At 42.4% G+C, this 27,802-nt stretch overlaps 2 protein-coding genes and 1 pseudogene across 5 annotated transcripts in view; 2 read left to right on the top strand and 1 right to left on the bottom strand.

Annotated features, from left to right (window-relative positions):
• The window catches only part of PPP1R13B (protein phosphatase 1 regulatory subunit 13B), an 88,862-nt gene that overhangs the window by 30,613 nt on the left and 30,447 nt on the right, over positions 1 to 27,802 (top strand). For all 4 annotated transcript variants that reach the window (XM_059058197.2, XM_067027680.1, XM_067027682.1 and 1 more), the window contains exons 2-4: positions 4,465 to 4,612; positions 9,802 to 9,921; positions 17,847 to 17,923. In XM_059058197.2, the coding sequence (XP_058914180.1) occupies positions 4,465 to 4,612; positions 9,802 to 9,921; positions 17,847 to 17,923 (345 nt within the window). The remainder of the gene's footprint in view (positions 1 to 4,464; positions 4,613 to 9,801; positions 9,922 to 17,846; positions 17,924 to 27,802) is intronic.
• LOC131753215 (melanoma-associated antigen 9-like) lies at positions 16,248 to 17,038 on the top strand (annotated as a pseudogene).
• Positions 25,491 to 25,649, bottom strand: LOC131753226 (small ribosomal subunit protein eS27-like). Its single transcript, XM_059058281.2, has one exon. The coding sequence runs from the start codon at positions 25,647 to 25,649 to the stop codon at positions 25,491 to 25,493; it is 159 nt and encodes a 52-aa protein (XP_058914264.1).

Consider the following 27,802-nt stretch of genomic DNA (forward strand, 5'->3'; position numbering starts at 1 on the left):
ATGCCACAATGCAGATCCCACATGCTGTAACTAAGACCCGGTGCAGCCAGACAAACAAACAAACAAATAAATAAATTTAAAGCATAGGCTGTGAAATCACATGGGAAAATGTTTACCATTAGAAGTATAAAATAAATATGAGTAAACAAGAATAAAAATATATTCCAAGGGCTTACCTGGTGGTGCAGTGGTTGAGAATCCGCCTGCCAATGCAGGGGACATGGGTTCAAGCCCTGGTCAGGGAAGATCCCACATGCCACGGAGCAACTAAGCCCGTGGGCCACAACTACTGAGCCTGCGCTCTAGAGCCCACGAGCCACAACAGCTGAAGCCTGCGTGCCTAGAGCCCATGCTCCGCAACAAGAGAAGCCACCGCAATGAGAAGCCCGCACACTGCAGCAGAGTAGCCCCTGCTCGCTGCAACTAGAGAAAGCCTGTGCGCAGCAACAAAGACCCAATGCAGCCATAAATAAATAAATAAATAAATTTATTTATTTATTTTTTAAAAAAATTCCACTTGTTCTGATGAAACTGGTATAGTATTAAGGCCCTTCAGTTCTGGACTTGTTTGCACTGGATCCAGGAATTACCTATTTTATTCCAAATTCTATAGATTCCAGGCCATTTATGTTAGTATTTAAAAGACCCCCAACTTTTAAAGATAAATTCCTCTGTGGGTTAGTGAGCAGAAATAACTGTTTTATTTCTTATAAAAGAGAAATGTGTTTATAATATCCTAGAAGAACTGAAGGAAAAGTGCTTGTTTATTGAACAGACTGTGGATGTATCTTACTTAGATCATGAGTAGTGTTTCCTCAGTTCTGTGGTATGGTGGAGGTTTTATATTTTGTCTGTCATTCGTGGAGTCGACCAGATTTCACAGTGCCTCCCATACATCAGATACTGATCAGACAATGGGAACAAAAGATTCAAAAATGAATTGCTTGGAGGCACATAGAGCCTAGTGTGATGTAATAAAGATGTGTGTGAAGAGCTACTGGATCACAAAGGAAGGAACATGTAGCCTCCCTGGTGAGAGGAGGTGGTGAAGGGAGGTTTTGCAAAGGTGGTAGCATATGAGCTGAGTTTTGAAGGGTGAATAGGAGTTTACAGGCAAACAGGAAGGGCACTGGGGCAGAGGGATAGCAGCCTGAGAGAACTTGGACTTGAGGGAGCAAGGTTCATTGTGGGAAGGCACTATGACTGGAAGGCTAGGAAGGCTATGAGGAATCTTTTACCCATGAGAGGAGTTTGCAGTTTATCCTGTAGTCTAGGCTTTCTCAGAGGGCATTCTGTGGAAATCCAAGCCCCGTAAGAGTCTCGGGGGGAGAAAAGTTAGTTAGAGATTCACGTGAACATTACAGTGTTAGACTCTTGAGTGCTCAGTAGAGAAACCAGTTTCCTGTTTATAAACCCGAAGAAATGTTTTGGGAAGGATTGCTATTAGGCAGTGCAGGGCTCCTGAATATTTTAAGCAAGGGAATGACTTCAGCTGATTTACATTTAGGAAATTAACTGGCGACAGTGAAGGGGTAGGTTGGAGTAAGGGGAGGTTGGTGGCAAGAGAACAGTTCATAACTGTTACTAGTTTTGGTAATAAAATCTGGCCATCAGTATAGAGATGTTTAATCTCAAAATTTAGGAATTTAGGGCACTTCTAAGAAAAAAATATTTTAACAATGAACTAAAATACTTAGTTGACAGCCAAGATTTTGAGAGGAGAATTTTGGGACAAATGCAGATTTTGTTTCTGACTTTGATCAAAGATTAAACAAATACTTTATTATACTGTCTGATCAAAGAAAATCTTTGGTTTAAATTTTACTTTAGGAGTAGTATTTTTTAAAAATCCCTTATGATACAATCTCTTGAGTTCTTAGATCAAAGTGGTAGGGTTTTTAAAAGATTTTTTTAAAATAATGCTGGACAATTTTTATTTTGAATACATTATAATGAACCTTCATTTAAGGACCGTTTTCATTTCTTTTACTGTGGTATATTATATCTTCAGTCAATTTTTAAAAATAAATTGGATTTTTGGTCTTTCTGGTACCAGTTTTTAGGAGCCCTTTATATATTGAGGAGATTGGCGCTTTTTTTTTTTGCGGTACGTGGGCCTCTCATTGTTGTGGCCTCTCCCATTACGGAGCACAGATTCTGGACGCGCAGGCTCAGCGGCCGTGGCCCACAGGCCCAGCCGCTCCGCGGCATGTGGGATCTTCCCAGACCGGGGCACAAACCCGTGTCCCCTGCATCGGCAGGCGGACCCTCAACTACTGCACCACTAGGGAAGCCCAGGAGATTGGCTTTTTATATGTAATATGAGTTGCAGATATTTTTCCCATTTGTCTTTTTTGCTTTGTAAAAGATCCCTGTGTTTTTCAAAAAATCTAGAAAAAATGCTGAAGAGGGTGTGGAGAAAAGGGAACACTCTTGCACTGCTGGTGGGAATGTAAATTGATACAGCCACTATGGAGAACAGTATGGAGGTTCCTTAAAAAACTACAAATAGAACTACCATACGACCCAGCAATCCCACTACTGGGCATATACCCTGAGAAAACCATAATTCAAAAAGAGTCATGTACTACAATATTCATTGCAGCTCTATTTACAATAGCCAGGACATGGAAGCAACCTAGGCGTCCATCAACAGATGAATGGATAAAGAAGATATGGCACATATATACAATGGAATATTACTCAGCCATAAAAAGAAACGAAGTTGAGTTATTTGTAGTGAGGTGGATGGACCTAGAGTCTGTCATACAGAGTGAAGTAAGTCAGAAAGAGAAAAACAAATACCATATGCTAACACATATATATGGAATCTAAGAAAAAAAAAAGGTCATGAAGAACCTAGGGGTAAGATGGGAATGGAGACGCAGACCTACTAGAGAATGGACTTGAGGATGTGGGGAGGGGGAAGGGTAGGCTGTGACGAAGTAAGAGAGTGGCACGGACATATATACACTACCAAACGTAGAATAGATAGCTAGTGGGAAGCAGCCACATAGCACAGGGAGATAAGCTCGGTGCTTTGTGACCACCTAGAGTGGTGGGATAGGGAGGGTGGGAGGGAGGAAGACTCAAGAGGGAAGAGATATGGGAACATGTGTGTATGCATAACTGATTCACTTTGTTATAAAGCAGAAACTAACACACCATTGTAAAGCAATTATACTCCAATAAAGATGTTAAAAATAAATAAATAAAGCATGATCCATAAAAGAAAAAATTGATAAATTGGACTTCCTCAAATTAAAAACATCTGCTCTTTACAAAACACTATTAAGAACACAAAAAGGTAAGCCATAGACTGGGAGAAAATCCAGGCATACCTCAAAGATAATTGCAGGTTTGGTTCCAGACCACTGCAGTAAAGCAAATTTCACAGTAAAGTCAACACAAATTTTGGGGTTTCCCAGGGCATATAAAGGTGATATTTACACCATACTGTAGTCCATTACGTGTGCAATAGCATTATGCCTAAAAAAATTTATGTATCTTAATTTAAAATACTGCTAAAAAATGCTTTAAAAAATCCCTTATGATACAGTCTCTTGAGTTCTTAGATCAAAGTGGTAGGGTTTTTAATAGATTTTTAAAAAATAATGCTGGACAATTTTTATTTTTTAATTTTTCGAAAACATTATAATGTACCTTCATTTAAGGACCGTTTTCATTTCTTTTACTGTGATATATTATTTCTTCAGTCAATTTTTAAAAATAAATTGGATTTTTGGTTTTTCTGGTACCCGTTTTTAGGAGCCCTTTATATATTGAGGAGATTGGCTTTTTATATGTAATATGAATTGCAAATATTTTTCCCCAGTTTGTCTTTTTTGCTTTGTAAAAGATCCCTGTGTTTTATTACTTGAATATATCTTTTTCTGTGGTGTCTGGTTTTTGAGTCATAGGTTGAAAGGGCTCTGTACTCCAAGGTTATAAAAAGGAATTTACCCAGTTTTAGTCTAGAATTTTTACAATTTTGTGATTTATATTTAAATATTTGATCTATTAGGAACTTATGCTTGTGTGTGATGTGCAATATGAATCCATTTTTTTCCAGATGGGTATTTTAATTGCTCGGTCATCATTCATTATATAGTCTTTTCCCTCCTCAGTTTTGAGATACCTGCTTCATCATTTACCATTTTCTGTTTCTGGACTTTATAATTTGTCCCATTGATCTATTTATGTGCTGTTGCCATACTGTTTTGAGGCTTTATAATATCTAGTAGTGCTAGTTTCCTTCTAATACTCCTCTTTTGGCATTTTCCTGACTTGTCTTACATTTTAATTTTTCTGCATGAACTTTCGGATCAGCTTAACCTGTCCTGTAAGCATTCTGGCAGGGTGGAGTGGCAGTCGGGGGGGGGGGCGTCACTTTAATTTACAGATTAATCTATTGATTGATTGATGACTCTAAGTTGTAGCTTTAATTTAATCTTTCTCTTACAGATGATATTAACCGTGTTCTTGAGCAACAATGAACAGATTTTAACAGAAGTTCCTATAACACCAGAAACAACATGTCGGGATGTTGTAGAATTTTGCAAGGAACCTGGCGAAGGCAGTTGCCATTTAGCTGAAGTGTGGAGGGGAAATGGTATGTATTAGGCTCTATAAAGATGACTAAGTACATGAAATCCAGTGTTTATTGAATACAGAATGTTGTTTCTGGTTCTTTGTTATCTGAGGTAATAAGAAATTGAGTAAAGTAAAAACTATTCTATCTCATGAGGATAGGATGTTATAAATGCTGTTTGCAAAAAAATGTGTTCTGTGTTTTGACCCTCGCCGTAGCCATGTGGAAGAAGCTGGGAAAGCAGATCCGGTTCTCGTGTGAGGGCTTTCTGACATCACTACTGACCAAACGAGAGTTCTCTGTTTTAAAATAGCCAGGAAATGGAAGCAACCTAAGTGTCCATCATCGGGTGAATGGATAAAGAAGATGTGGCACATATATACAATGGAATATTACTCAGCCATAAAAAGAAATGAAATTGAGTTATTTGTAGTGAGGTGGATGGACCTAGAGTCTGTCATACTGAGTGAAGTAAGTCAGAAAGAGAAAAATACCATATGCTAACACATATATATGGAATCTAAGGGGAAAAAAAGGTCATGAAGAACCTAGGGGTAAGACGGGAATGGGGTGGAATTGAACTAGGATAGGATACACCAGGCAAGGGGAGCAATGTGAGGGAAGGACAAGAGAAGAGCATGGACAAGGTGTGCTCCTCAGACAGCACTGAGAGGAGGGGGCCCAGGAGGGTGGGAACTAGACTGGCAAGGGCACCTGCTCCAGCAGCGTGGAAGGAGGTAGCTGTGTGCATGGATGGGTCTGAGTCAGGAAGCAAGAGAGTGGTCAGTTGGAACATGCTGTGTATGAGGTGGGCATCCAGATGGATGTGTTTAAAGGACACTTAGGGATAATCAGTGAATTCTTACACTTTTAAAAAATAATTTTTAAATTGAGTATAATTGACATAAAACATTTTATTAGTTTGAAATGTACTACATAATTATTTGGTATTTGTATATATTGTGAAATGATCACCACAGTAAGTCTAGTTAGCATCCATTACTGCACACAGTTACAGAATATTTTTTCTTGTGGTGAGAACTTTTAAGTTCTACTCTCTTAGCAACTTCAAATATGCAGTATGGTTTTTTTTATAATTAATTTACTTTTGGTGGCATTGGGTCTTTGTTGCTGTGCACAGGCTTTCTCTAGTTGCAGCGAGTGGGGGCTACTCTTCATTGTGGTGCGTGGGCTTCTTTTGCAGGGGCTTCTCTTGTTGTAGAACATGGGCTGTAGGCGCGCGGGCTTCAGTAGTTGTGGCACATGGGCTCAGTAGTTGTAGCTCACAGGTTCTAGAGCACAGGCTCAGTAGTTGTTGCTCCGCAGCATGTAGGATCTTCCTGGACCAGGAATCGAACCCATGTCCCCTGCATTGGCAGGCAGATTCTTAACCACTGCACCAGGGAAGTCCCTGCAGTATGTATTATTAACTCTGGTCACCATGCTGTACATTACATCCCCAGTAAGAGTTCTTTATATATTATAGATACAAGTCCCTTATTAGGTGTATGATTTGTAAATATTTTCTTCCAAAGTCTTATGCTTTTAATGTTATCCTTCAAATTCAGAGTAAAAACTTTAAGGACACGTTGAGAGAAACTTGACTTTGATAAATGGTGGACTCTTTACTAAAGTAGAAGTAAGAGGCCAGGTCCTCAGTTATCAGTCTGATATCAGCTACAGGAAGAGGGGTGTTAAGTAATTGCAGTTTTTAGAAGACTAATGTTAGAGCCTGCTCATTCCATCATTGTTTGCTCTTCTCTAGCCTCTTAGCACTCTTGCTTTTTGTGGCTTGCTGTCACTTCTTATTCCTTATCTGCCCCTTATATTAGTCTGGGAGAGCCCCAGTGGTCCCTGGCCGCTTGAGTCACTCAGCTGGTGCAGTCCTTGGCTCCAGGGCCATCTGAAATCAGAACCTGTGGCCTAGCCTCATCAGGAATGAGGCCTACCTCCTCAAAGCACAGAGGGTCACAGCCACTGCTCCCACTGTCTAGAGGAGTCCCTAGCACCCACGCACCTTTGCCTCTCATCCCTTCCTTGAATCTCAGAGTGCGTTAAAGAGTCCCTCCCCTTTGCTCCAGTACTGTCATTGTATTTATCAAAACATAATATAGTAGCTTTCATCTCTCTCTCTCTTATTGGACTAAAATTCCTGAAGGCAGGAACTTGCTTGTTCACCATCATTACCCCCAGTGCCCAGCCTGTTTCTCATAATAGGCCCTGAGTAAACACTTAAATCATTGAGTAAATTGGAGCGGCAAAGCGAGGTCTTGAAGAGATGGTGGTGGATGAGATTCAAAGGAAGGCGAAAAAGCACAGCCTTTCTCAGTCTTTTTTACCCCAGAGGAACCCTTAAGGTAATTTTCAGATTTTGGAGAACGCTTTGCATAAAAATTACTGCATCCGTAACACATGGTATACTCATGTCATCAGTATTCAGAAATACGATACTCCAGTATAATTGTCAGTGCTTTTGAGAAGAGAGTATTTCTCTGTGGATCTGTGTATTAGTTTGCTCAGGCTGCCATAACAAAATAACACAAACTGGGTGGCTTAAATAAGAGAAATTTATCTTTTCACAATTCTGGAGGCTAGAGGTCTGAGATCAAGGTGTCAACAAGGTTGGTTTCTCCTGAGGCCTCTCTCCTTGGCTTGTAGACAGCAGTCTTCTCCCTGTGTCCTTGCATGGCCTTCCGTCTGTGTGTGTCTGTGTCCTAATCTCTTCTTAAAGGGACACCAGTCATTTGGATTAGGGCCCACCCTTATGACCTCATTTTAATTTATTACCTCTTTAAAGATCCTGTCTTCAAATAAAGTCACATTCTGAGGTACTAGGGGTTAGGATTTCAGCATATGAATTTGTGTGTGAAGGAACACAACCCAGCCCATAATAGTCTGTTAACTTGGCCAGCTTATTATCCTGATCTTTTTGTGGTTCCCTTTCTCACAGAGGATGTCAGCTTTAATGCAAATCAGGAGTGTAGGTAGGACCTTCAGTTTTTCTTTTTGTGAAATTTCCTACTTGATTTTCTTTTTGCATTATCCAAGAATGGCTGAAAGTCTTATCATAGATTTCTTCATTACATAAAATGCTAATGAGGTATAGTATGCTGTTAATTCTACATGATACATGTGGGGTAGTTTTGTTTTCACTTTAAAACAGAAATAACATTTTAGTTAACCCTTCTTATTTAAAAAAGGTAGTGAAGCTTAGCTTGCTTTGCTTTTTTTTTTTTTTTTTTTTTTTGCGGTATGCTGGCCTCTCACTGTTGTGGCGTCTCCCATTGCGGAGCACAGGCTCAGCGGCCATGGCTCACGGGCCCAGCCGCTCCGCGGCATGCGGGATCCTCCCGGACCGGGGCACGAACTCGCGTCCCCTACATCGGCAGGCGGACTCTCAACTACCGCGCCACCAGGGAAGCCCTAGCTTGCTTTTCTTGAAGTTAGTCTTTAAAATTTTTTTATTTATAAAGGGAAACAAATTTTTTTTCAATAACTGGCTTTAAGGCAAAATTGGAGTTTTTACTTTATAAAGTTATGCTCAGACTTGGTAGGTTTAAGTGAAGATTGTAAACTGATTTCAATTAATGTGAAAAAAATTTGTAAGCCAAAGCAATATGAATAAAAATATGGCCTAAGACACAATTTTATATAAAACCAAGGGACACTATTAGGCTTAAACATGGGCCTCACAGCTATAAAACTATAATATACAGGTTCTTAAAAATCTTTTTTATAGGCCTATATCCATAAAAAGTGTTACTTTCAAAACTAAAAATATGGAATATTACTTCTTTAGTGTTCAATTTGTGCTTGCTTTTCGCTGTACAAATACTCAGTTCAGAGTTGAACTAAGCACACACAGATTTCATTTTCAACTGAGATGAGATGATTTATGTCCTTGCCCTTGATGTTTGTTGAATAGGCAAGGCTTGCCTGCACATGTAGGAAGATGAAACAGCAGCAGCACAATGTGTGCTGCATTTCTATGAATGGTGGGGTTTTCTTCCTTACGGAAGTCTGGCACTTATCTAGGACTGAACAATAAATCACACCTTGAATGTATGACGAGGCTGCAGCTTGCACAGCTCCTTCTCTTGACTCAATGTCAGGTTCTCAGACTGAGCAGGAGGAGTCTGTCACCCAGCCACACGCTTGTGTTGAAAGGAGCCAAACCACTGTTCAATTTTGTCCTGCTCCTCTCCCACGCCAGGCCGTTTTCTGTGAGCCTTGGAACTTGCTGATATCCTTTCTCGCTTTCAAGCACAAGCAACAGTGGGAACATTTCAGGATTTCCTTTTTCTTCCCTTTTAATTGAGATAAACTTCACATAGCATAAAAATCCCCATTTTAGTGTACAACTTGGTGGTTTTTAGGACGTTCTCAGTGTTGTGCAGCTATCTCCAAACTCTGTACCTCCCCATTCCTTCCTCCCCCAGCCCCTGGCAACCACTGTATTACTTTCTGGCTCTATGTATTTGACTTTTTTAGGCATCTCATATAAATTGTATCATATAATTATGTGACTTTTTAAAAAAATCATTTATTTATTTTTAATGTGTGACTTTTTGATCTAGCTTTTTTCTCTTAGCATGTTTTCAGGATTCATCCACGTTGTAGCATGTATCAATACTTAATTTCTTTTTTTGGCTGCAAATATCCATTGTATGATATACAACAGTTTATTTATCCTTTCATCAGTTAATGGACATTTGGGTTGTTTCCACTTTTTGGCTACTATGCATATTGCTGCTGTGAACATTCACATACAAGTGTTTGTGTGGGCTAGCTGTAGTATTACCAGCAAGTGCCGTTGTCAAGCCTTTGTACATCTGATTGCCACCTGTAACATTTTAATAAATAACTAGATTCGGCCAATTTGTTAATGTGTTTCTTTGAAAGAGTGGGAGGCATACTGCTTCATGATAAATATATTAAAGGACATTTTTTTCACTGTTCCCCATTTAATGTTGCAAAATTGCTTTTATGTTTACTTCTTTGTGTTTATAAGTTACCTAAATTATTTCCCCTTCATGGTCTTGCTTTCATTTCATTAAAGTTAAAATTCAGTGCTTGTAATATCCTTGAATTCTAATATATATGTGTACATTTATTTTAAATGATTTTTATTCATTTTTTACTTTTGGTAGGAGTCATTTTGTTTGTGTCTGGGAAAAGTAAGATTTTTTGTTTGTTTGTTTTTTCCCTAGAACGTCCCATACCCTTTGATTATATGATGTATGAACATCTTCAGAAGTGGGGTCCACGAAGGGAAGAAGTGAAATTTTTTCTTCGACATGAAGATTCCCCAACCGAGAGCAGTGAACAAGGTAGATAAGTGCTTTTTCCCCTATTTGCTAATTTTTGCCATAAAAGTTAATTTAAACATTAAATTAATTAAAATTAATTTAAGAATTAACAGGAATAAATATTAAATTATTCACATGATTTTACCCCCTTCACTTACAAGTGGTGAGAGGGAGAGTTGGTATCTCATGGGGTTTTTTGACCTCTGTTATTACAGTTTATGATTATTTCACACTTTCAGCCTCCTCCTCAGGATCCTAAGTCAGTCATGTAATGCACTGAAACATGTAAGGGGACCTGCTGTTGAAAGGGATTGCTTTTGATAAATATAACATGGATGAAATCTCTAGATTTTAAGAATAAATGAAACCATGAAAGGATCATAAAAATTCTGGGAAATATATATATATTTATATAGTATATATATGTGTATATATACACATATATGTATATGGAGGGAGAAAGAAAAAACAGACAAACAAGAACAAGACCTAAGTGGGGAGTTCTCTGGTGGCCTAGTGGTTAGGATTCCGGCCTTTCACTGCCACAGCCTGGGGTAACTAACTCTAAACCATAATAGAAAAGACAAACCGAATTATTAAAATTAAAAAAACAAAAAAAAACTTCTTTGCATGGCAATAACCACATTAAAGCAAGGTCAAAAGACAAATTATAAACTGGGAAACAGCATTTATAGCTCATATTGCAAAGGGCTAATTTCCTTTACATAAAATGATAAGAAAAAAAAACAGTAAAAAAATATATATACAGACCTGCAGTTCACAGAAAAGGAAATATTCATGACCCAGAAATATATGAAAAGAAGTTCAGGGCTTCCCTGGTGGTGCAGTGGTTGAGAGTCCGCCTGCCGATGCAGGGGACACGGGTTTGTGCCCCGGTCCAGGAAGATCCCACGTGCCGCGGAGCGGCTGGGCCCGTGAGCCACGGCCGCTGGGCCTGCGCATCTGGAGCCTGTGCTCCACAACGGGAGAGACCACAACAGTGAGAGGCCCGTGTATCGGGAAAAAAAAAAAAAAAAGAAGTTCAGCCTTACTCCTAATAAAAAAATGTAGGAAAAACACTGAGATACTGTATTTCACTTGTCATGTGGCCAAGATTAGAACATTTAATAACACAGTGTTGGCAAGAACGCTGAGGAACGGGCAGTCTTCCACATTGTCAGCAGCTTCTGTAGAGGGCAATTTAGTGGTATCTATTAAGCTTACAAAAGCATGAAACCTTTCACCCAGCAATCTCACTTTTGAGAATTTATCCTAAATCTGTGTCTGCACACATACAAAATGACATATACATAGTGTAACTCATGGGCACTGCTGGTAGGAGCAGCCTTCAATGCTTCCAGGGGGCGTCGGCTGAAGAAACCGGAGTACATCTGCTCTGTGCCCTGTCCCAAACCACTTCCTGCACTTGTCACTTGAATAAGCAGTGTACACACATACTACCTCCTGTGTAACAGAGATGAAGGAGTAATGACGTATTCTGTGTTGGCTTGTGTGTATGAAATGTCTTTGGAACGATAAGTAAGAAACTGGTAACATGGCTAACCTGTGGGGAAGGCTGCTGGGTAGGGGAAGGAGGGAGGGAAAATTGGTCATTTATATCTTTTGGTTCCTTTTGAATTTTTTTAAAAAATTTATTTTATTTATTTATTTTTGGCTGCGTGGGTCTTCGTTGTGGTGTACAGGCTTCTCACTGAGGTGACTTCTCTTGTTGCAGAGCACGGACTCCAGGCACACGGGCTTCAGTAGTTGTGGTGCTTAGGCTCAGTAGTTGTGGCTTGTGAGCTGTAGAGCGCAGGCTTAGTAGTCGTGGTGCACGGGCCTAGTTGCTTTGTGGCATGTGGGATCTTCCTGGACCAGGGCTCGAACCTGTGTCCCCTGCATTGGCAGGCGGATTCTCAACCACTGCACCACCAGAGAAGCCTGTTTCCTTTTGAGTTTTGAACAATAGGAATATACTACTTTAAAAAAAAAATTTTATTGGAGTATAGTACATTTACAATGTTGTATTAGTTTCAGGTATACAGCAAAATGAATCTATTATACATATACATGTATCCACTCTTTTAGATTCTTTTCTCAAATAGGCCATTACAGAGTACTGAGTAGAGTTCCCTGTGCTGTACAGTAGATCCTTATTAGTTATCTGTTTTATATATAGCAGTGTGTATATGTCAATCCCAATTTCCCATAAACTACTCATTTTTGAATTAAATTTTTTTTTTTTTTTTTTTTGGTGCTACGCGGGCCTCTCTCTGTTGTGGCCTCTCCCGTTGCGGAGCACAGGCTCCGGACGCGCAGGCTCAGCAGCCATGGCTCACAGGCCCAGCCGCTCCACGGCATGTGGGATCTTCCCGGACCGGGGCACGAACCCGTGTCCCCTGCATCGGCAGGCGGATTCTCAACCACTGCGCCACCAGGGAAGCCCTGAATTAAAATTTAAAATAAGGGAATCTTTTTTTTTTTTGGAAAGTATATACACTGTACAGTTAAGAAAGAAACCTTTGTTATTTAATGGTGATTATGGATTACTTCTGGTATTTAAAAAAAAAATGAAAGGACATCCTTTTGTAAAAAGAAGATTCTTTTATTACAAGTTATCCCTCTTTATTTATTTTTTTGCCGAGCCACATGGCTTGTGGGATCTGAGTTCCCCGACCAGGGATTGAACCCACGTCTTCTGCATTGGAAGCACAGAGTCTTAAGCACTGGACCTCCAGGGAATTCCCTAGTTGTATTTTTTTTGAATACCTATTTATTTATTTGGCTGCTTCAGGTCTTTGTTGCAGCGCGGGTGTTCCTTGTTGTAGCGCGCAGGCTTCTCTCTAGTGGTATGCAGGTTTTTCTGTCTCTGGTTGTGGTGCACAGGCTCCAGGGCACATGGGCTCTGTAGTTTGTGGCATGTGGGCTCTCTCGTTGAGGCGCGCAAGCTCAGTAGTTGTGGTGCGTGGGCTTAGTTGCCCTGTGGCATGTGGGATCTTAGTTCCTTGACCAGGGATCAAACCTGCGTCCCCTGCATGAGAAGGTGGATTCTTTACCCCTGGACCACCAAGGAAGTCCCTGTATTTTTAATTAAAGGATATTTTGCCCCTAGGATGAGCTACTGTCTGCTTTAAAATCATCTTCCCATAGCTGTAAATATCATGCTGTTTTTCACCATGCATCATTACTTCTGGTTTTTATTCCACTGGGTTCTGGTCATCTGGAGTCAGGAGACCAAGGCTCCAGGCCTAGCTCTTCATCCATTTCTACCTTAGAAAAGGGCCCTGCCTCTCTGGACGGACTCCTCCTGAGCAGGATTAGACTGGCTGGCAGTTAAAGCGCTGTTCTAGTGCTAAGAACTTACTTTAACTCTTTACCTGAGTGCCCCAAATATTTATACTCTATAGTTAAATTTAAAGTTTTATATTTTACTTTAATCATTATAATATATGCACATAACCCTTACTGTCTCAGGATGGTGAAATGGGGGGAAGATCTTATATTGTTCTCACTCTGTAAAGTCTGGAAGCATTAGGGATACTTGAGAGAACTGTCTAGAGTCACAAGGGGACAGCACTGACCTTCCAGTTGACCTTCATTGTCACACCGGATGCTGCTCAGTCTCGTTGTGCTGATGTGGCAAGTACACCTGAGACAGTGGAAGAGCCTGATGCTGAGCTGTGTGAGGTTAAGGAGACAATGCGTCCCAGGGGGATGGGGCTCGAGACTAGGGCCTTGAAGAGGGAGTCGGACCTGGAGGGGAGAGTACAGAGCTTCTGCATTGAATGCAGGGGACCAGGATGAAGGAGGCTCCAAGGGGAGTGGTGCCAGGGAGTACACCTTTCTCGACCCAGGCTGGTACAGAGCGTTGGTCAGGATTGGAAGAACCAAATTCATCACACTACTCTCATCACTTTTCACAACTTTCAGCAAAGTCCCTGCTTCCCTATTTAATACTCCTCAGCTTAGCTTTGATGGCATTTGCAATGGGACCCTGCCCATCTCCTCAACCTCACTGTGTCTTCTTTCTCTCTTCCACCGTATTCTTTGTTACATATTCATTCCCTGTCATGCCCTAACTCAGAATTCCATCTTCCTCCAGCTGTGACGCTCCACCCTCTGCCCCTTTCCTCTGCCTGTGCTTCTGCATGTTCTGCCTCTCTCAGAGCTCAAGAAGAAAGGTAGCAGGTAGCACAGCTCTCATTGGGTGCTGTGTTCCGTTTTATTTCTGTTCACTGAACTTCTCCTCCAGCTTATATTCTGAGCAGCCAGAGGTAAAGATCCAAGACTCATGTTTCCTCTCTACTCCCCACAGAGCTGAGGACAAGCCAGTTGTCACCAATATATATTGTTTAAAAGGAGTTACATTTGAGTATTTATTGCCTGTAGAACTATAAGATATAACAAGAAGTAAAGGACAATCCTGACTTAAAAGAGTAGGAATTCTCTATGTGGAAGCTAGAGGAGAGTGTGGAGGACATTTCCTTCAATCACCTCGTATACCTGGGGGAACAGAAGCTTAATGTGTAAAGTAACTCGGTGCAGGTCATGTGCAGAGTGTAAGCTAGAATCTGGGGGCTGGTGTGATGGAGTTTGGAGCGAGGCCTCCTGGGTTCAGCACTGGCCCTGCTGTTTACTCAATTTGGACCTTGGGCAAGTGACTTCACATCCCTGGGCCTCTGTTTCCTTATGTGCAGGGTACATTGGGTTGTGGTGGCAGTTAATAAGGTGTCCTGGCAAAGTGGTCACTAAATGTCAGCTCTTATTATTATTTTCTGACTCCAGAATGCAAGATTATCAAGTTTCTTCTTTACCATCAGAGATTAAGTGACACTTGATATAATTTCAGTGTTGTGTGTTTTATAGTATTCTAATTTGTTGGCTTGCTGTTTGCAAGATGCAGCAATGATAGAATATTAAATTAACCCGAGTACCTTATTTCTTAAAAATACTAATAACTAAGAATTTAATTTACCCTGTAAACTGATAGATGCTATAGTCTAGGATGTGTGTATGCGTAATTTCTGCTAATAGGAAATATAATAGCTGTGATGAAATGGCTATTGTATATTATGCGACTGTGTGTGGTTGCATACTCTGTCATTCCCATTTATTTAATCTCATTTTTCATTATCACCTCCCTAAGGGCCCTTTACTGGATATTGTATTCTTACTTGCCTCTGTCTTCCCCCTATCAAATGTACTGTATATCTGTTTATGTACCTAGTAGCTTTGCTTTACACATAAAAAGAGTAATTTTGTGTGTGTGTGTGTGTGTGTGTGTGTGTTACGCGGGCCTCTCACTGTTGTGGCCTCCTCCCGTTGCGGAGCACAGGCTCGGGACACGCAGGCTCAGTGGCCGTGGCTGACGGGCCCAGCCGCTCCGCGGCATGTGGGATCTTCCCGGACCGGGACATGAACCCATGTCCCCTGCATGGGCAGGCGGACTCCCAACCACTGTGCCACCAGGGGAGCCCAAGATTTTTTTTTAAATATAAATTTATTTATTTATTTTTGGCTGCGTTGGGTCTTCGTTGCTGTGTGTGGGCTTTCTCTAGTTGCGGCGAGCGGGGGCTACTCTTCGTTGCAGTGCAGTTTTCTCATTGCAGTGGCTTCTCTTGTTGCGGAGCATGGGCTCTAGGCACACGGGCTTCAGTAGTTGTGGCACGCGGGCTCAGTAGTTGGGGCTCGCGAGCTCTAGAGCGCAGGCTCAGTAGCTGTGGCACACGGGCTTAGTTGCTCCGCCGCATGTGGGATCTTCCCAGAGCAGGGCTCGAACCCGTGTCCCCTGCATTGGCAGCCGGATTTGTAACCACTGCGCCACCAGGGAAGTCCAAGCTATAATTTTTAATAAAAATTAATTGTGGTAAAATATACATAACGGAGAAGAAATTCTGAAGTCTGGCTGTGGGCAAAGAGACACCACTGGAAGGTGTGCTTCTTCTTGGACCCTCTGCTGCGGTCAGGGGCACTGCAGCTCCCACCCAGCCTCCAGTCTGGGGCGCAGAGTCACTCTCTGCACCGGGTGCAACTGGTTGGAGGCTCAGAGCTGACCAGGAGGTAGCCTGTTCCAGCCAGAATTTCATCCGGGACCCAAGAGGGCTCCAGGAACCGGAAGGCGAAGGCCCAGGTCTGACGACCATGTCCTCAGGTCACAGAGCAGGGGGGGAGGCCCAGGCAGTGGCAGGAGTCAAGGTGAGGTTGGAAGGGGACAGGCCGCCCAGGAGGTGCGTCCCTGTGAGTCCCAAGAGCACCCCTCAGAAGGAGACCTGCCCGTGGTCCCCACCTATCACCCCTGCCCACACTCCTGTCAGTGGCCTGACCCCAGCCATCAGGCCCCTGTCAAGATGAGTGAGCTCCACCAGCCTGAGGCAGACCTTCAGGACCCAGTCCTGGCCCAGGTCCCAGTGGAGGCGCAGCTGTTCGGGGCTGTGGGGGAGGAGGCTGCATCCCCCTTGTCCTCCTCCTCCCCAGTCCGTACTCCCCCCAACCCAGGCCGAGTCCTTATCCCAGGAGGCACTTAATGTGATGATGGCTGAGCTGGTGGGGTTCCTGCTCCTCAAGTATCGCGCCAAGGAGCCGACCACCAAGGCGGAAATGCTGAATATGGTCCTCAAAGACCATCGGGACCACTTCTCTGTGGTCTTCAGCCAAGCCTGCGAGTACATGCAGCTGGTCTTTGGCGTGGATGTGAAGGAGGTGGACCCCAGCAAGCACGCCTATGTCCTGGTCCCCACCCTGGGCCTCACCTAGGATGCCATGCTGACCGATGGGCAGAGCATGCCCAAGGTTGGCCTTCTGGTGATGCTTCTGGCCATGATCCTCCTGGAGCATGACTGAGGAGGAGGTCTGGGAAGCACTGAGCGTCATGGGGGTGTATGCAGGGAAGCAGCACTGCATCTATGGGGAGCCCAGGGAGCTCCTCACCAAAGTGTGGGTGCAGGAGGGCTACCTGGAGTACTGGCAGGTGCCGCACAGCAACCCCACCCGCTACGAGTTCCTGTAGGGTCCCCGGGCCCACGCAGAGACCAGCAAGTGGAAGGTCCTGGAGCATCTGCTCAGGATCGATAGATTGGATCCCAGGTCCTTCCCATCCCTGTGTGCAGAGGGTGTGAGCGATGAGGAAGAGGGGGCCTGAACCAGAGCAGCAGCCAGGCTCCTTCCAGGGCCACGTCCAGCAGCTTCTCCTGTGGGGCAGGAAGGGAGGCTGATCCTTCTTTCTGAGTTTGAAAAGGGAGCAGTCAGCCTTCTAAGCAGTGAGGGCCCGGGCGAGTTGGGGGAACCTGGTGTGTACCATCTTTGGGTTCCTGTTGTGTATGATGACATGAAATTTCATCTCTGTTTTCTTTAGGAATTCTTCAAATATTGTTCCTTTTAAAAGAAGGCTTAATAAGCTTCGGTATCTAAGTTTGTGAATGACATTGATCACACATGTATTTGCGCTAATTCAGTTCAAGAGTTTTGCTATTTTGTAAAACAAATTGTAAGATTCCCATGTTTTTTTGTGATCCTGAACAAGATAACGTGGCATTGGAATATGAATCTCTTAGAAATTAGAAAGAACTTTAGAATAAAATTGATGGGGTCAAGAAAAAGAGAAATAAAATTAAAAGTTAATTCTAAAAATATATATATATATATATATATATACACGCACACACACACATATCGTAAAATTTACCATCTTGACTGTTTTCTAAGTGTTCGAAACTTTTTGATATAAAGCAGTTTCAAAATTCTGAAGTAGAATATTAGAAAAAATTTTCATTTAAACAACTTTATGTATACAGGTTGATTATAAGACATTTTTTCAACTATACTAATTTTTGAGTTGTCCAGCCTGGTATTTTATACTTGTGTTCAATAAATATTTGAATAAGTGAAGAAATGATAAAATATCATTTTTCTACTATGTCTTTTAGTAAGTTTGGCCTTCATTTCTCTAGGTGGCCGTCAGATCCAAGAGCAAAGAACTCAGAGAAATGTAATAAATGTACCTGGAGAAAAACGCACTGAAAATGGGGTAAGTAATAGTGAACTAAATTGAAAATTTTTAATTGCTTTTTATAGGTACTAATGAATTGGGGTTATAATTTATTTTTAAAGAATTAATTTTGGGGTAGTGCTAACCGAAAACAATAAAACAGCCAATTATTTTACCAGCAAAACAAGTTTATTTGGGAACAGTGAAGAATTGCAATTCAGGACCCGCAGCTCTGGACAGCCACATCCCAGTCCTCTAAAGCAAGAGGAAACTCTTTTTCAGAGAAGGGGAAGTTGGGAGGGGCTGCTGTCAACAAAAAGTCTATTGGAGGAACCTGGGAGTTTGAAGTATGGCGGCTTTACATTGGCTGAATTGTTGTCAGGCAAGGAGGAGATCGTTCTTCCTGCTGCTGGTGACAGTAGAGTGGTGTTAACTTCCTCCGGGGATACACCGTACGTCTCTTCCTGTTGGGATCTGCACCAGTGTCTAGTGGTATGTGTGTGAGAGCTCCCCATTGTGGCTTCCCAACTCCATTTTCCGGAGCTTACCCTTTATTTTCACAGAAGTTGTCATTTCTGTTGAATATTTCAAACATTTTTATGAAGTTACAAAGTGGCAGTCACTTGAGTGGTAATGGTTTTATCAATCCACACCATGGCCCATGCACTGGATGGTCTCAAGCAGAGCAGTGCTCTCCATGCCCGTTACACGTTGCCTCCCACAGCATGTCCTGGAGCAGCAGCTGCGTGCCTCTGTGCTCTGACAATGGCCTGTCCCCAGGAAGCAAATGGTCTAGTCTCTAGACTAAGAGATGGGCAGGCAGACTTGCTTTGTATCTTCAGTGTTGATGTCTTGATCCTTCTGTCAGGTCTTAAAAGACAAAGTGGCTGGTGGGTTGAAGTCTTCATAGGTGCCTCCAGGAAAGAGAACTTCCTTTATCATATGGTGTAGAGTTGGAGAATAGGCTTAACATTGATATAGGTGAGGAAGTTTGTCTAAGTAGAAGCGTTCTTTTTTTTTCTTTTTTAAATATTTACTTATTTATTTATTTATTTTGGTTGCACCAGGTCTTCGTTGCAGCAGGTGGGCTCCTTAGTTGTGGCTTGCAGGCTCCTTAGTTGTGGCACATGGGCTCCTTAGCTGTGGCGTGCGTGTGGGATCTAGTTCCCTGACCAGGGATTGAACCTGGCCCCCTGCACTGGGACCACTGAGTATTATCCACTGTGCCACCAGGGAAGTCCTAAAGGGTTCTTTTTAAGAAATACATATTAAAAGAATGAGCAGAAATGAATGAATGAGAGTGAATGAATGAGAGAAGGAAGAATGAGAAATTTTCACCATGGTCTTTTCTGGAAGTTTTAGTAATAAGTTTTCCAAATAATTTTCAGTCTGGAGAATTAGTTTCTTTTTCTGGCTCTGCCACTAACTAAGTGTGTAGCCTTGGGTGGGTCACCCCCTGGCATGTGCTTGGCACAGCTATACACTGGAAAAAGCACAGGCCTGGAGTGCGGAGGGCCCGTGCTCAGACACGACTTCAGAACTTTCTAACTAGCTAGCTAAGTCTGAGCAAGTTACTTTGCCTCTGTACTTTCCAACTTGCTATTATTGATTTCTGATTTTATTTCTTTTATTGGCTACCATTGTGACTTTAAATGATATACTTAAGTCTCTATTTCCTTGTATGATCAACTTTAAACCATGTCTCTGGACCTCCCTTCTTGTAAGATGAGGGTATTAGCACCCCCTCCCTTTTCTCCGTCTGTCCTACCTTCCAGCTTTTTCAGCTGTACTTTTTTTTGGGGGGGGGCTGTGTTGGGTCTTCGTTGCTGCGCGTGGGCTTTCTCTAGTTGCAGCAAGCGGGGGCTACTCTTCGTTGTGGTGTGCGGGCTTCTCATTGCGGTGGCTTCTCTTGTTGTGGAGCATGGGCTCTAGGCGCACAGGCTTCAGTAGTTGTGGCACGTGGGCTCAGTCGTTGTGGCTCGCGGGCTCTAAAGTGCAGGCTCAGTAGTTGTGGCACACGGGCTTAGTTGCTCCGCGGCATGTGGGATCTTTCCAGACCAGGCATCAAACCCGTGTCCCCTGCATTGGCAGGTGGATTCCTAACCACTGCGCCACCAGGGAAGCCCTCAGCTGTACTTTTATGTTGTCAATGTTGATAATATTTGTGTACTTTCATCTAAATATAGTTAAGACTTTATACTTTGTTTATACATTGGTTATAAAGTTGGACACCATTTAATGATGTTTATTATTTTAGATTTTTCAGATATTATCCACTGCAGAGCCAAGCGGTATATACTAGATTATATTTTCTTCTTCTTGGTTCCAATGCCCCCATCCTTGTGCCACTCAAGGAGAACTATTCCTAATGTCAAAATTAAGGATTCTCCTTCTTTACCCTTCAGTTTCTAAAGATCATTCCACAAATCCTCTTCTTATTCCTGCCTTCTGATATACTTGTTCACTCCAAATCTAGAGCCTTTGTGGGGTTCCGTCAGGCTTATGTGCTTCAGAAAGTCGTAAGAAATAAAGGCCCAGGCCTCAATGGCAGAACTTTTGATTCAGTAAGTTTGGAATGGGCCTGGAAAACTGCCCATATGACTCTGTTGCCCTGCCAGGTTTGGGAACCTCCAAATTACATGTACCCACTGTCGGAAGCATTCAGAACTTACCTGTACAACAGAATTTTGAAGATCCTTTTGAGTTCTAAGATTTCCTGACCTGAACTTTAGGGAAGGTGAAGTAAATACGTTGAATAGGCTCTGTGTATTGAGGCGGGGTATGTGTGTATATGGTAAAGGGAAGGGACTCAGAAGGAAAGGATTCCCTTCCAATAATGTAATAAGGTGAGTTTTGATATTCTGATGTGATGGGTCTGTGATATTTTCCAGGATGAAGTTGTTTCTTGTTAACATGGAAATGATGTTTACATTTCAAGAGCAACAAAACTGAAACCTGAAACCAAAATTAAAAATGTGTTTGTAGCCTTTTCATGAGCTTATAATTAGAGGAAGGTAGAGAGCTAGCAGGGAGGTATAACTCTGTGCTAGAAGCATGACATCTAAGATGTTACTGTGTTTTATGGCACACATGCCTGCCCTTTAAGCCTAATAGTATATTGCCTTTGTGAAGTGCTTTATTGTCTACAAAGCACTTTTACATGCATTTTTAAAGTTAATAAGATGTTAAAAATGTCCTTCTCAAAAATGTTTTTGTGTATATCCTGGATATAGAATGGTGGCACAGTGAACCTTCTGTCTGTGGGCTCCAGCAACCAGGAACAGATCCAGCAGCCTGTGGGTTGGAAGAGAAGGACAGGCTGCTGATTTGGTGTGATTCATGCCCATTAGCAGCTGCTGAGGCAGGAGGCTGGGAAAGTTCTGCTCTCCCAAAATTGCAGGTCATGAAGTCAGGTTGTCTAAGAAATAAAGGCCCACAGGCTTCCCTGGTGGTGCAGTGGTTAAGAGTCCGCCTACCTATGCAGAAGACATGGGTTCGAGCCCTGGTCCATGAAGATCCCACATGCCATGGAGCAACTAGGCCCATGCGCTGCAACTACTGAGCCCACGTGCCACAACTGCTGAAGCCCGTGTGCCTAGAGCCCATGCTCCGCAACAAGAGAAGCCACCGCAATGAGAAGCCCATGCACCACAACGAAGAGTAGCCCCTGCTCGCCGCAACTAGAGAAGCCCACGCGCGGCAGCAAAGACCCAACACAGCCAAAAGTAGATAAATAAATAAATAAATACATTTATGTATTTAAAAAAAAAAAAAGAAATAAAGGCCCAGATCCCATTGGCAGAACTTTTGATTCAGTAAGTGTGAGGTGGGCCTGGAAGACTCCCCATATGAGTCTGTTGCCCTGCCAGTTTGGGAACCTCCAGGTTGTATGTACACACTGTCGTAAGCATTTGGAACTTACTTGTCCAACAGAATTTTGAAAATCTTGTTTAACTTTATGGTATAAAGGCAGATTGATTTATTCTCATTGTGTATGCCTGTATCAGGGGTCCCAAGACCACCCCCGGTGTCAGTGATTTGCCTGGAGGACTCACAGGATTCAGCATTATGGTTGTGCTCACGGCTGCAACCTCCTCCAGTCAGAGGACACAGAGCAAGAGCATCAGAGGGAAGAGGCGCATGGGGTGACGTCTGAGGAGACCAGGCTCCCAAGAGCCCGCTCCCAGTGGAGTCACACAGGATGCACTTACTTCTTCCAGCAGCTAATCGTGACATGTATGAGATATCTGCCAGGGAAGCCCGTCAGAGCCCTGAGGCCCAGGGTTTTATTGGGAGCTACCTATGTGGGCAGGCTCTGTCTAGCAAGCACCAAACCTCCAGACTCCCAGAAGGAAGCAAGCATTTTACTTAGGTGTCCTGAAAGTATCTATACTTATTTTCTGTTTTCTCAGCCAATCAGGCTAAATCTGAGTCTGTTTCTGCTTTATTCCTGTACATCCACTAAGTTGCCAAGGCCAGTTGATCCTCCCCACCCCCCATATTTTCTTCTAAGAGCTTTATAGTTTTAGCTCTTATATTTAGGTCTGTGGTCCATTTTGAGTTGATTTTTATGTATGGTATGAAGTAGGGGGGCCAAATTTATTCTTTTGCATGTAAATATCCAATTATCCCAGCACCATTTGGTGCAGAGACCATCCTTTCCCCATTGAATTGTCTTGGCACCTTTGTCAAATCAATTGACTGTATATGTGGGTGTTTGTTTCTGGAAGCATTTATTATTAATATGGTCACTTAGTCTCCTTGTTTTCCATATGGTACCCAGGACTCAGCTGGGACTGTCATCTCCCAGGCCAGATAACGTTTCAATTGTCTAGAGAATAAACTTCTAGACTTCTGCCAGGGTAGGAGAGAGGCGGTCACCTAGATCAGAGTTGGGGAGGAGATCTAGGGATTTTACTGCTTCTTAAATATCTTTCACTCAGTTTGCTTTATTTTAGGTGCCTTACATTTCATCCCCCTTTCCAGAGATACATAGTTTTGCCAATTCCTGAGCCCTTTGAAGGTTCTGTGATATAACTGGTTTCTTCATCCAATTTCACCTCTTCTCTCTTGAGGTTTGTCTCAGATCTACTAGGTCAGTTACTTCTCATCCATTCTCTCTCCAGCTTCCAAACATTCGTGTTGTCTCCATTCCTGTTATCGTGTTTTTGTGGTTTTATATTATTTGATGTCAAAAATCCCTTTACTATCATATAGTGGTTTTGAGATTTAATGAAATTAGTATTAAATAATTCTCTGTTTTGAGCAGAAGAACTAAGTGTGCATTTCTGTTAATTTCTCCTGTTGGGATTTGTTGGATTTGCTGATTCTGAGGATTGACATCTATCAACCTAGCGGGAAAGTTCTCTGCTGTTATCTCTACAGGTATTTCTTCTTCCACATTCTTTCTTTTTTCTTCTCTGGAACTTTGATTAGACATGTTATACCTTTCATTTTATCCTTAATTACTCTTTTATATTTTCACTTTCTTTGTCTCTTTGTACTGTGTTCTGGATAATTTCTTAAGATACATTTTTCAGTTAATGAATTCTGTCTTTCACTGTGTTTATTTAGATGTTAGTACATATAATATGCTTTAGTGTTTCTTGTTATGAAAAGACAAGGCACAGTGTAGGAGAAAATTCTTGCAAATACTATACCTGATAAGGAACTATATTCAGAATATAAAAAGAAATCTCAAATCTCATTAAGAAAATAAAACAGTTTTAGAAGAAGCAGGCAGAATATTTGAATAGATGCTTCACTAAAGAAGGTATGTGAATGTCAAGTAAGCACATGTAAACATGTTCCACATCATTAGTTTTTGGGAAAATACAAATTAAAATCACAGTGAGATACTACCACACATCCATCAGAATGTGTAAAACTAAAAAGACTGGTGATAGCAAGTGCTGGCAGAGGTGTGGAGAGTCTGCGAGACACACACGGCTGCTGAGAATGTAAGCGGTGTGATCTGGAACACAGTTGGACAGTTTCTTTAAAACTTGAACATAAATCTGTTAATACGATCCAGCAATTCTACTTCTAAGTATTTACACGAGAAAGGAAAGCAGATGTCCATATAAACTTGTACATGGATGTTACAGCAGTTTGATTTGTGGTAGCCAAAAATCTAGAAAAACCCTAATGTCTGTTAGCAGGTGAATGGACAAAAAAACTGTTATATACATACAATGAAATATTCCTGAGCAATAAAAAAAGAATGAACCGGGCTTCCCTGGTGGCGCAGTGGTTAAGAATCTGCCTGCCAATGCAGGGGACACGGGTTCGAGCCCTGGTCCGGGAAGATCCCACATGCCGTGGAGCAACTAAGCCCGTGCACCACAACTACTGAGCCTGTGCTCTAGGGCCTGCAAGCCACAACTACTGAGCCCACGTGCCACAACTACTGAAGCCCATGTGCCTAGAGCCCATGCTCCGCAACAAGAGAAGCCACGGCAATGAGAAGCCCGCGCACCGCAACAAAAGAGTAGCCCTTGTTCGCTGCAACTAGAGAAAGCCTGTGCACAGCAACGAAGACCCGACGCAGCCAAAAATAAATAAATAAAAATTTTTTTAAAGAAAAGAATGAACCACTGCTGCATGCTACATCGTGGATGGATCTCAAATCATTACGCTGTAAGAAAGAAGCCAGACAAAAGATTACACACTGTATAGTTCCATTTATATAAAATTTGAGAAAACGTAAACTAATTTCTAGTAACAGAAAGTAGATCAGCAGTTGCCTGTGGACCTGGGACCTGGGACCTGGGAAGGAGGTGGAGGGAGTTGGGAGGGAGGGATTACAGAGGAGCACAAGGAGGTTTTAAGGGTGATGGGTTTGTCCATTTTCTTCATTGTGGTGGTAGTTTCATGGTGTGCATATTTGTCAGAACGTGTCAAATTGTACATTTTGGATATGTACAGTTTATTATATGTCAACTACAGTAAAGTGGATTTAAACAGTCATTAAAAATTTTTCAGTTTAGAGGTTTTAATTGGTTCTTTTCCACCTCTTCTTGGTTACTCTTTGGTCATTTTAAGCTTCTCTTATTTCTTTAAACACACTAAACATAGTTATTTCATATTCTGCAACTAATAATTTCAATTTCTGCATATGTCGCTTCTACTGGCTTTAAGTTATGGTGTTATGATCTTTGTGTGCTTTGATTTTTGACAATGAGCTTCTCATTTTCCTTGGAACTTGACCTGTGAGTATTTTTAAGGTCTGGATGAAGGTGGGATTTTCCCAAGTGGTTTGCATTTGCTTTGGTCAGAAGCTGGGCATGCAGATAGACTCACTCTGTGGTCCCCTTTGTTGGTGTTGAAGCTTGCATGAGGGCTGTCTAGTCTTCACATATTCTTAGTGGGGTTGTCCCCCTCCACTCAGACTGTGATGGACAGAGGGCACATTTCTCCTGCTCGCATCTGTGGGTTTGAGGGTGTTTCTCATTCACTCACACTGAATTGGGGTCCTGGATGTATATAGGCATCTCCTATTGGCCTCTCCACACTGGGTTGGTCTCGTCTTTCTCTCTCTCTTTTTTTTTTTAATCCGAAATTGTTTATTGGGATGGTTTCCTGTTCTTCTTGATTCAGGGTGTTTTTAGTGCTGCTGCTGTCTGAAGGAGCATCCTTCTGTAAGCGTTGCTTTTCCTCTTGTAGGCTGGCAGAGGACAGTAGAGCAGCCACCACACAAAACTACTGTTTGTGCATGGCTGGGGATGGTGGTGATTTTATAGCATCCTGGGCATTTCACATCCATGAAGTCGGAATTGGGGCTCTGCACCAGGCGCTGCTTCTTGCGTTCCTCTTCTCTCCTGGAGAGGGATGAAGGAGATCCGTTCCAAGAGACGTGTTCTCTGGGGAGGGCGACACTACCGGAAAACCATCTTTCTCTCTTAGTACCAGGCCTCGGCAGCTCCAGAGGGCACGTCTCCAGTGGGGCATAAGCTGGCTTTGATGTTTCCTCAGTGCCCGGAGCTTCTGCTGTCCCTTTATTTTGGCCCCTGTAGCTTCCTTCCTGCTGTGTCAACTCGGTGATGCTTTTAAAAATAGGTTTTTATGTTTTACCTTGCCTTTTAGTTGTTGCTACCAGGAGTGTAGCTCAGCGTGTTTTGTGGGCCACATTCTGAGAGACGGAGCAGTTACCATAATGCTCAGCTTGTAGCACGCACATGGGGTATAGTTGGTTTCTCTTACTGGTGTTCACGCTCTTTGATAGCCCTGTTCTCCTGTTGATCTTTCTAGCTGCAAGCCTAGCGCCTAGCCACTTGCCTTGGGTATAAATGTGGTTAAAGCAAACTGAATTGGTATCAGTGAATTTTAATCATATGAGTGATTCACGTATAGGATAAAATAGCATATTGTAGTAGTATTGCAGGGGGTGGGAGCCAGTATATGCTTTAGATATCTAATTGACTCTTATTAATTTGTGAGACTTAGTAAGTTTTGGAATATGAAATACATCAGTTCCAGAGCACAATGAGATGTTAGAGAGGTTCAATTTTTTTTTTTTTTTCGCGGTACGCGGGCCTCTCACTGTTGTGGCCTCTCCCGTTGTGGAGCACAGGCTCCGGATGCGCAGGCTCAGCGGCCATGGCTCACGGGCCCATCTTCCCGGACTAGGGCACGAGCCTGTGTCCCCTGCATCGGCAGGCTGGACTCTCAACCACTGCACCACCAGGGAAGCCCGAGAGGTTCAATTTTACTGAATATTTTATGTGATAAAAATAAACGTACATGTTTATAATGTACCTTGATATCATTATCACCTACTTTTTTGTTTGCTAAATAAGCAAGTAAAAACACTCTCCAAACCTGAAAGTTTATAACATTGCAGAGGTAGGAAAAAAGAGGAATGATTTAATGTTCTACAATATCATGTGAGTATAAGCAGATTTTATCCTAATTATTTTGACAGTTTTGTTTTAGGGATGTTTGTCATCTTTGAAGTGGCGTTCTCTAGAATCCAGTTATACTTTAAAAAACTAGTTATAATTTTAAACCAATATCTTGTGATGATTAAATCACAAGATGGGATACTTGGCTGTTAGGTCTAATTCTTCTTTATTTCTTACTTTTTAAATTGAGAAATAAATGTACAGAAGAATGTGTAAAACATGTATGGTTTAAAGAATTACTAAGCAGACACTCAGGTAACTACCACCCAGGCTTGGAAGTCCTCTTTTATTCTTTTTAAAACAATTCTGTCCAATTTATTTGTTTATTTATTTATTATTGCAGTAAGTTGATTTACAATGCTGTGTTAGTTTCAGGTGTTCAGCAAGTAATTCAGTTGTACACACACATATATATTCTTTCTCATATTCTTTTCCATCATAGGTTATTATAAGATATTGGGACTTCGCTGGCGGTCCATTGGTGAAGACTTGGTTCTTTCACTGCTGAGGGCCCAGGTTCAATCCCTGGTCGGGGAACCAAGATCCCACAAGCTACGTGGCATGGCCAAAAAAAAAAAGATGTTGAATGTACGCGGGCCTCTCACTGCTGTGGCCTCTCCCGCTGCAGAGCGCAGGCTCAGCGGCCGTGGCTCACAGGCCCAGCCGCTCTGCGGCATGTGGGATCTTCCCCGACCGGGGCATGAACCCGTGTCCCCTGCATCAGCAAGCGGACTCTCAACCACTGCGCCACCAGGGAAGCCCCCCAATTTATTTTTATTTTAGATAGACCAAAGATATTATCAATGTAAGGTGTTTGGTGGTGGCTGCTTGAAATCTGCCTCAGATTTCACAGAGAAAGAATGGGTGGTTTTTGGAGAGAGCTGTGAAAACAGATAAACTAACACAGTGTGTGGCGTGTGATGAGAGTAGGACAAGGCACCACAGTAACAGGGAGGATCAGATGAGCTTTACTGAGGTGACCAGAGACTTCCACAGAGATAAGGAGGACGACGTG

Source organism: Kogia breviceps, chromosome 3 (genome assembly GCF_026419965.1).
Source record: "Kogia breviceps isolate mKogBre1 chromosome 3, mKogBre1 haplotype 1, whole genome shotgun sequence".
NCBI classification, from domain to species: Eukaryota; Metazoa; Chordata; class Mammalia; order Artiodactyla; family Physeteridae; genus Kogia; species Kogia breviceps.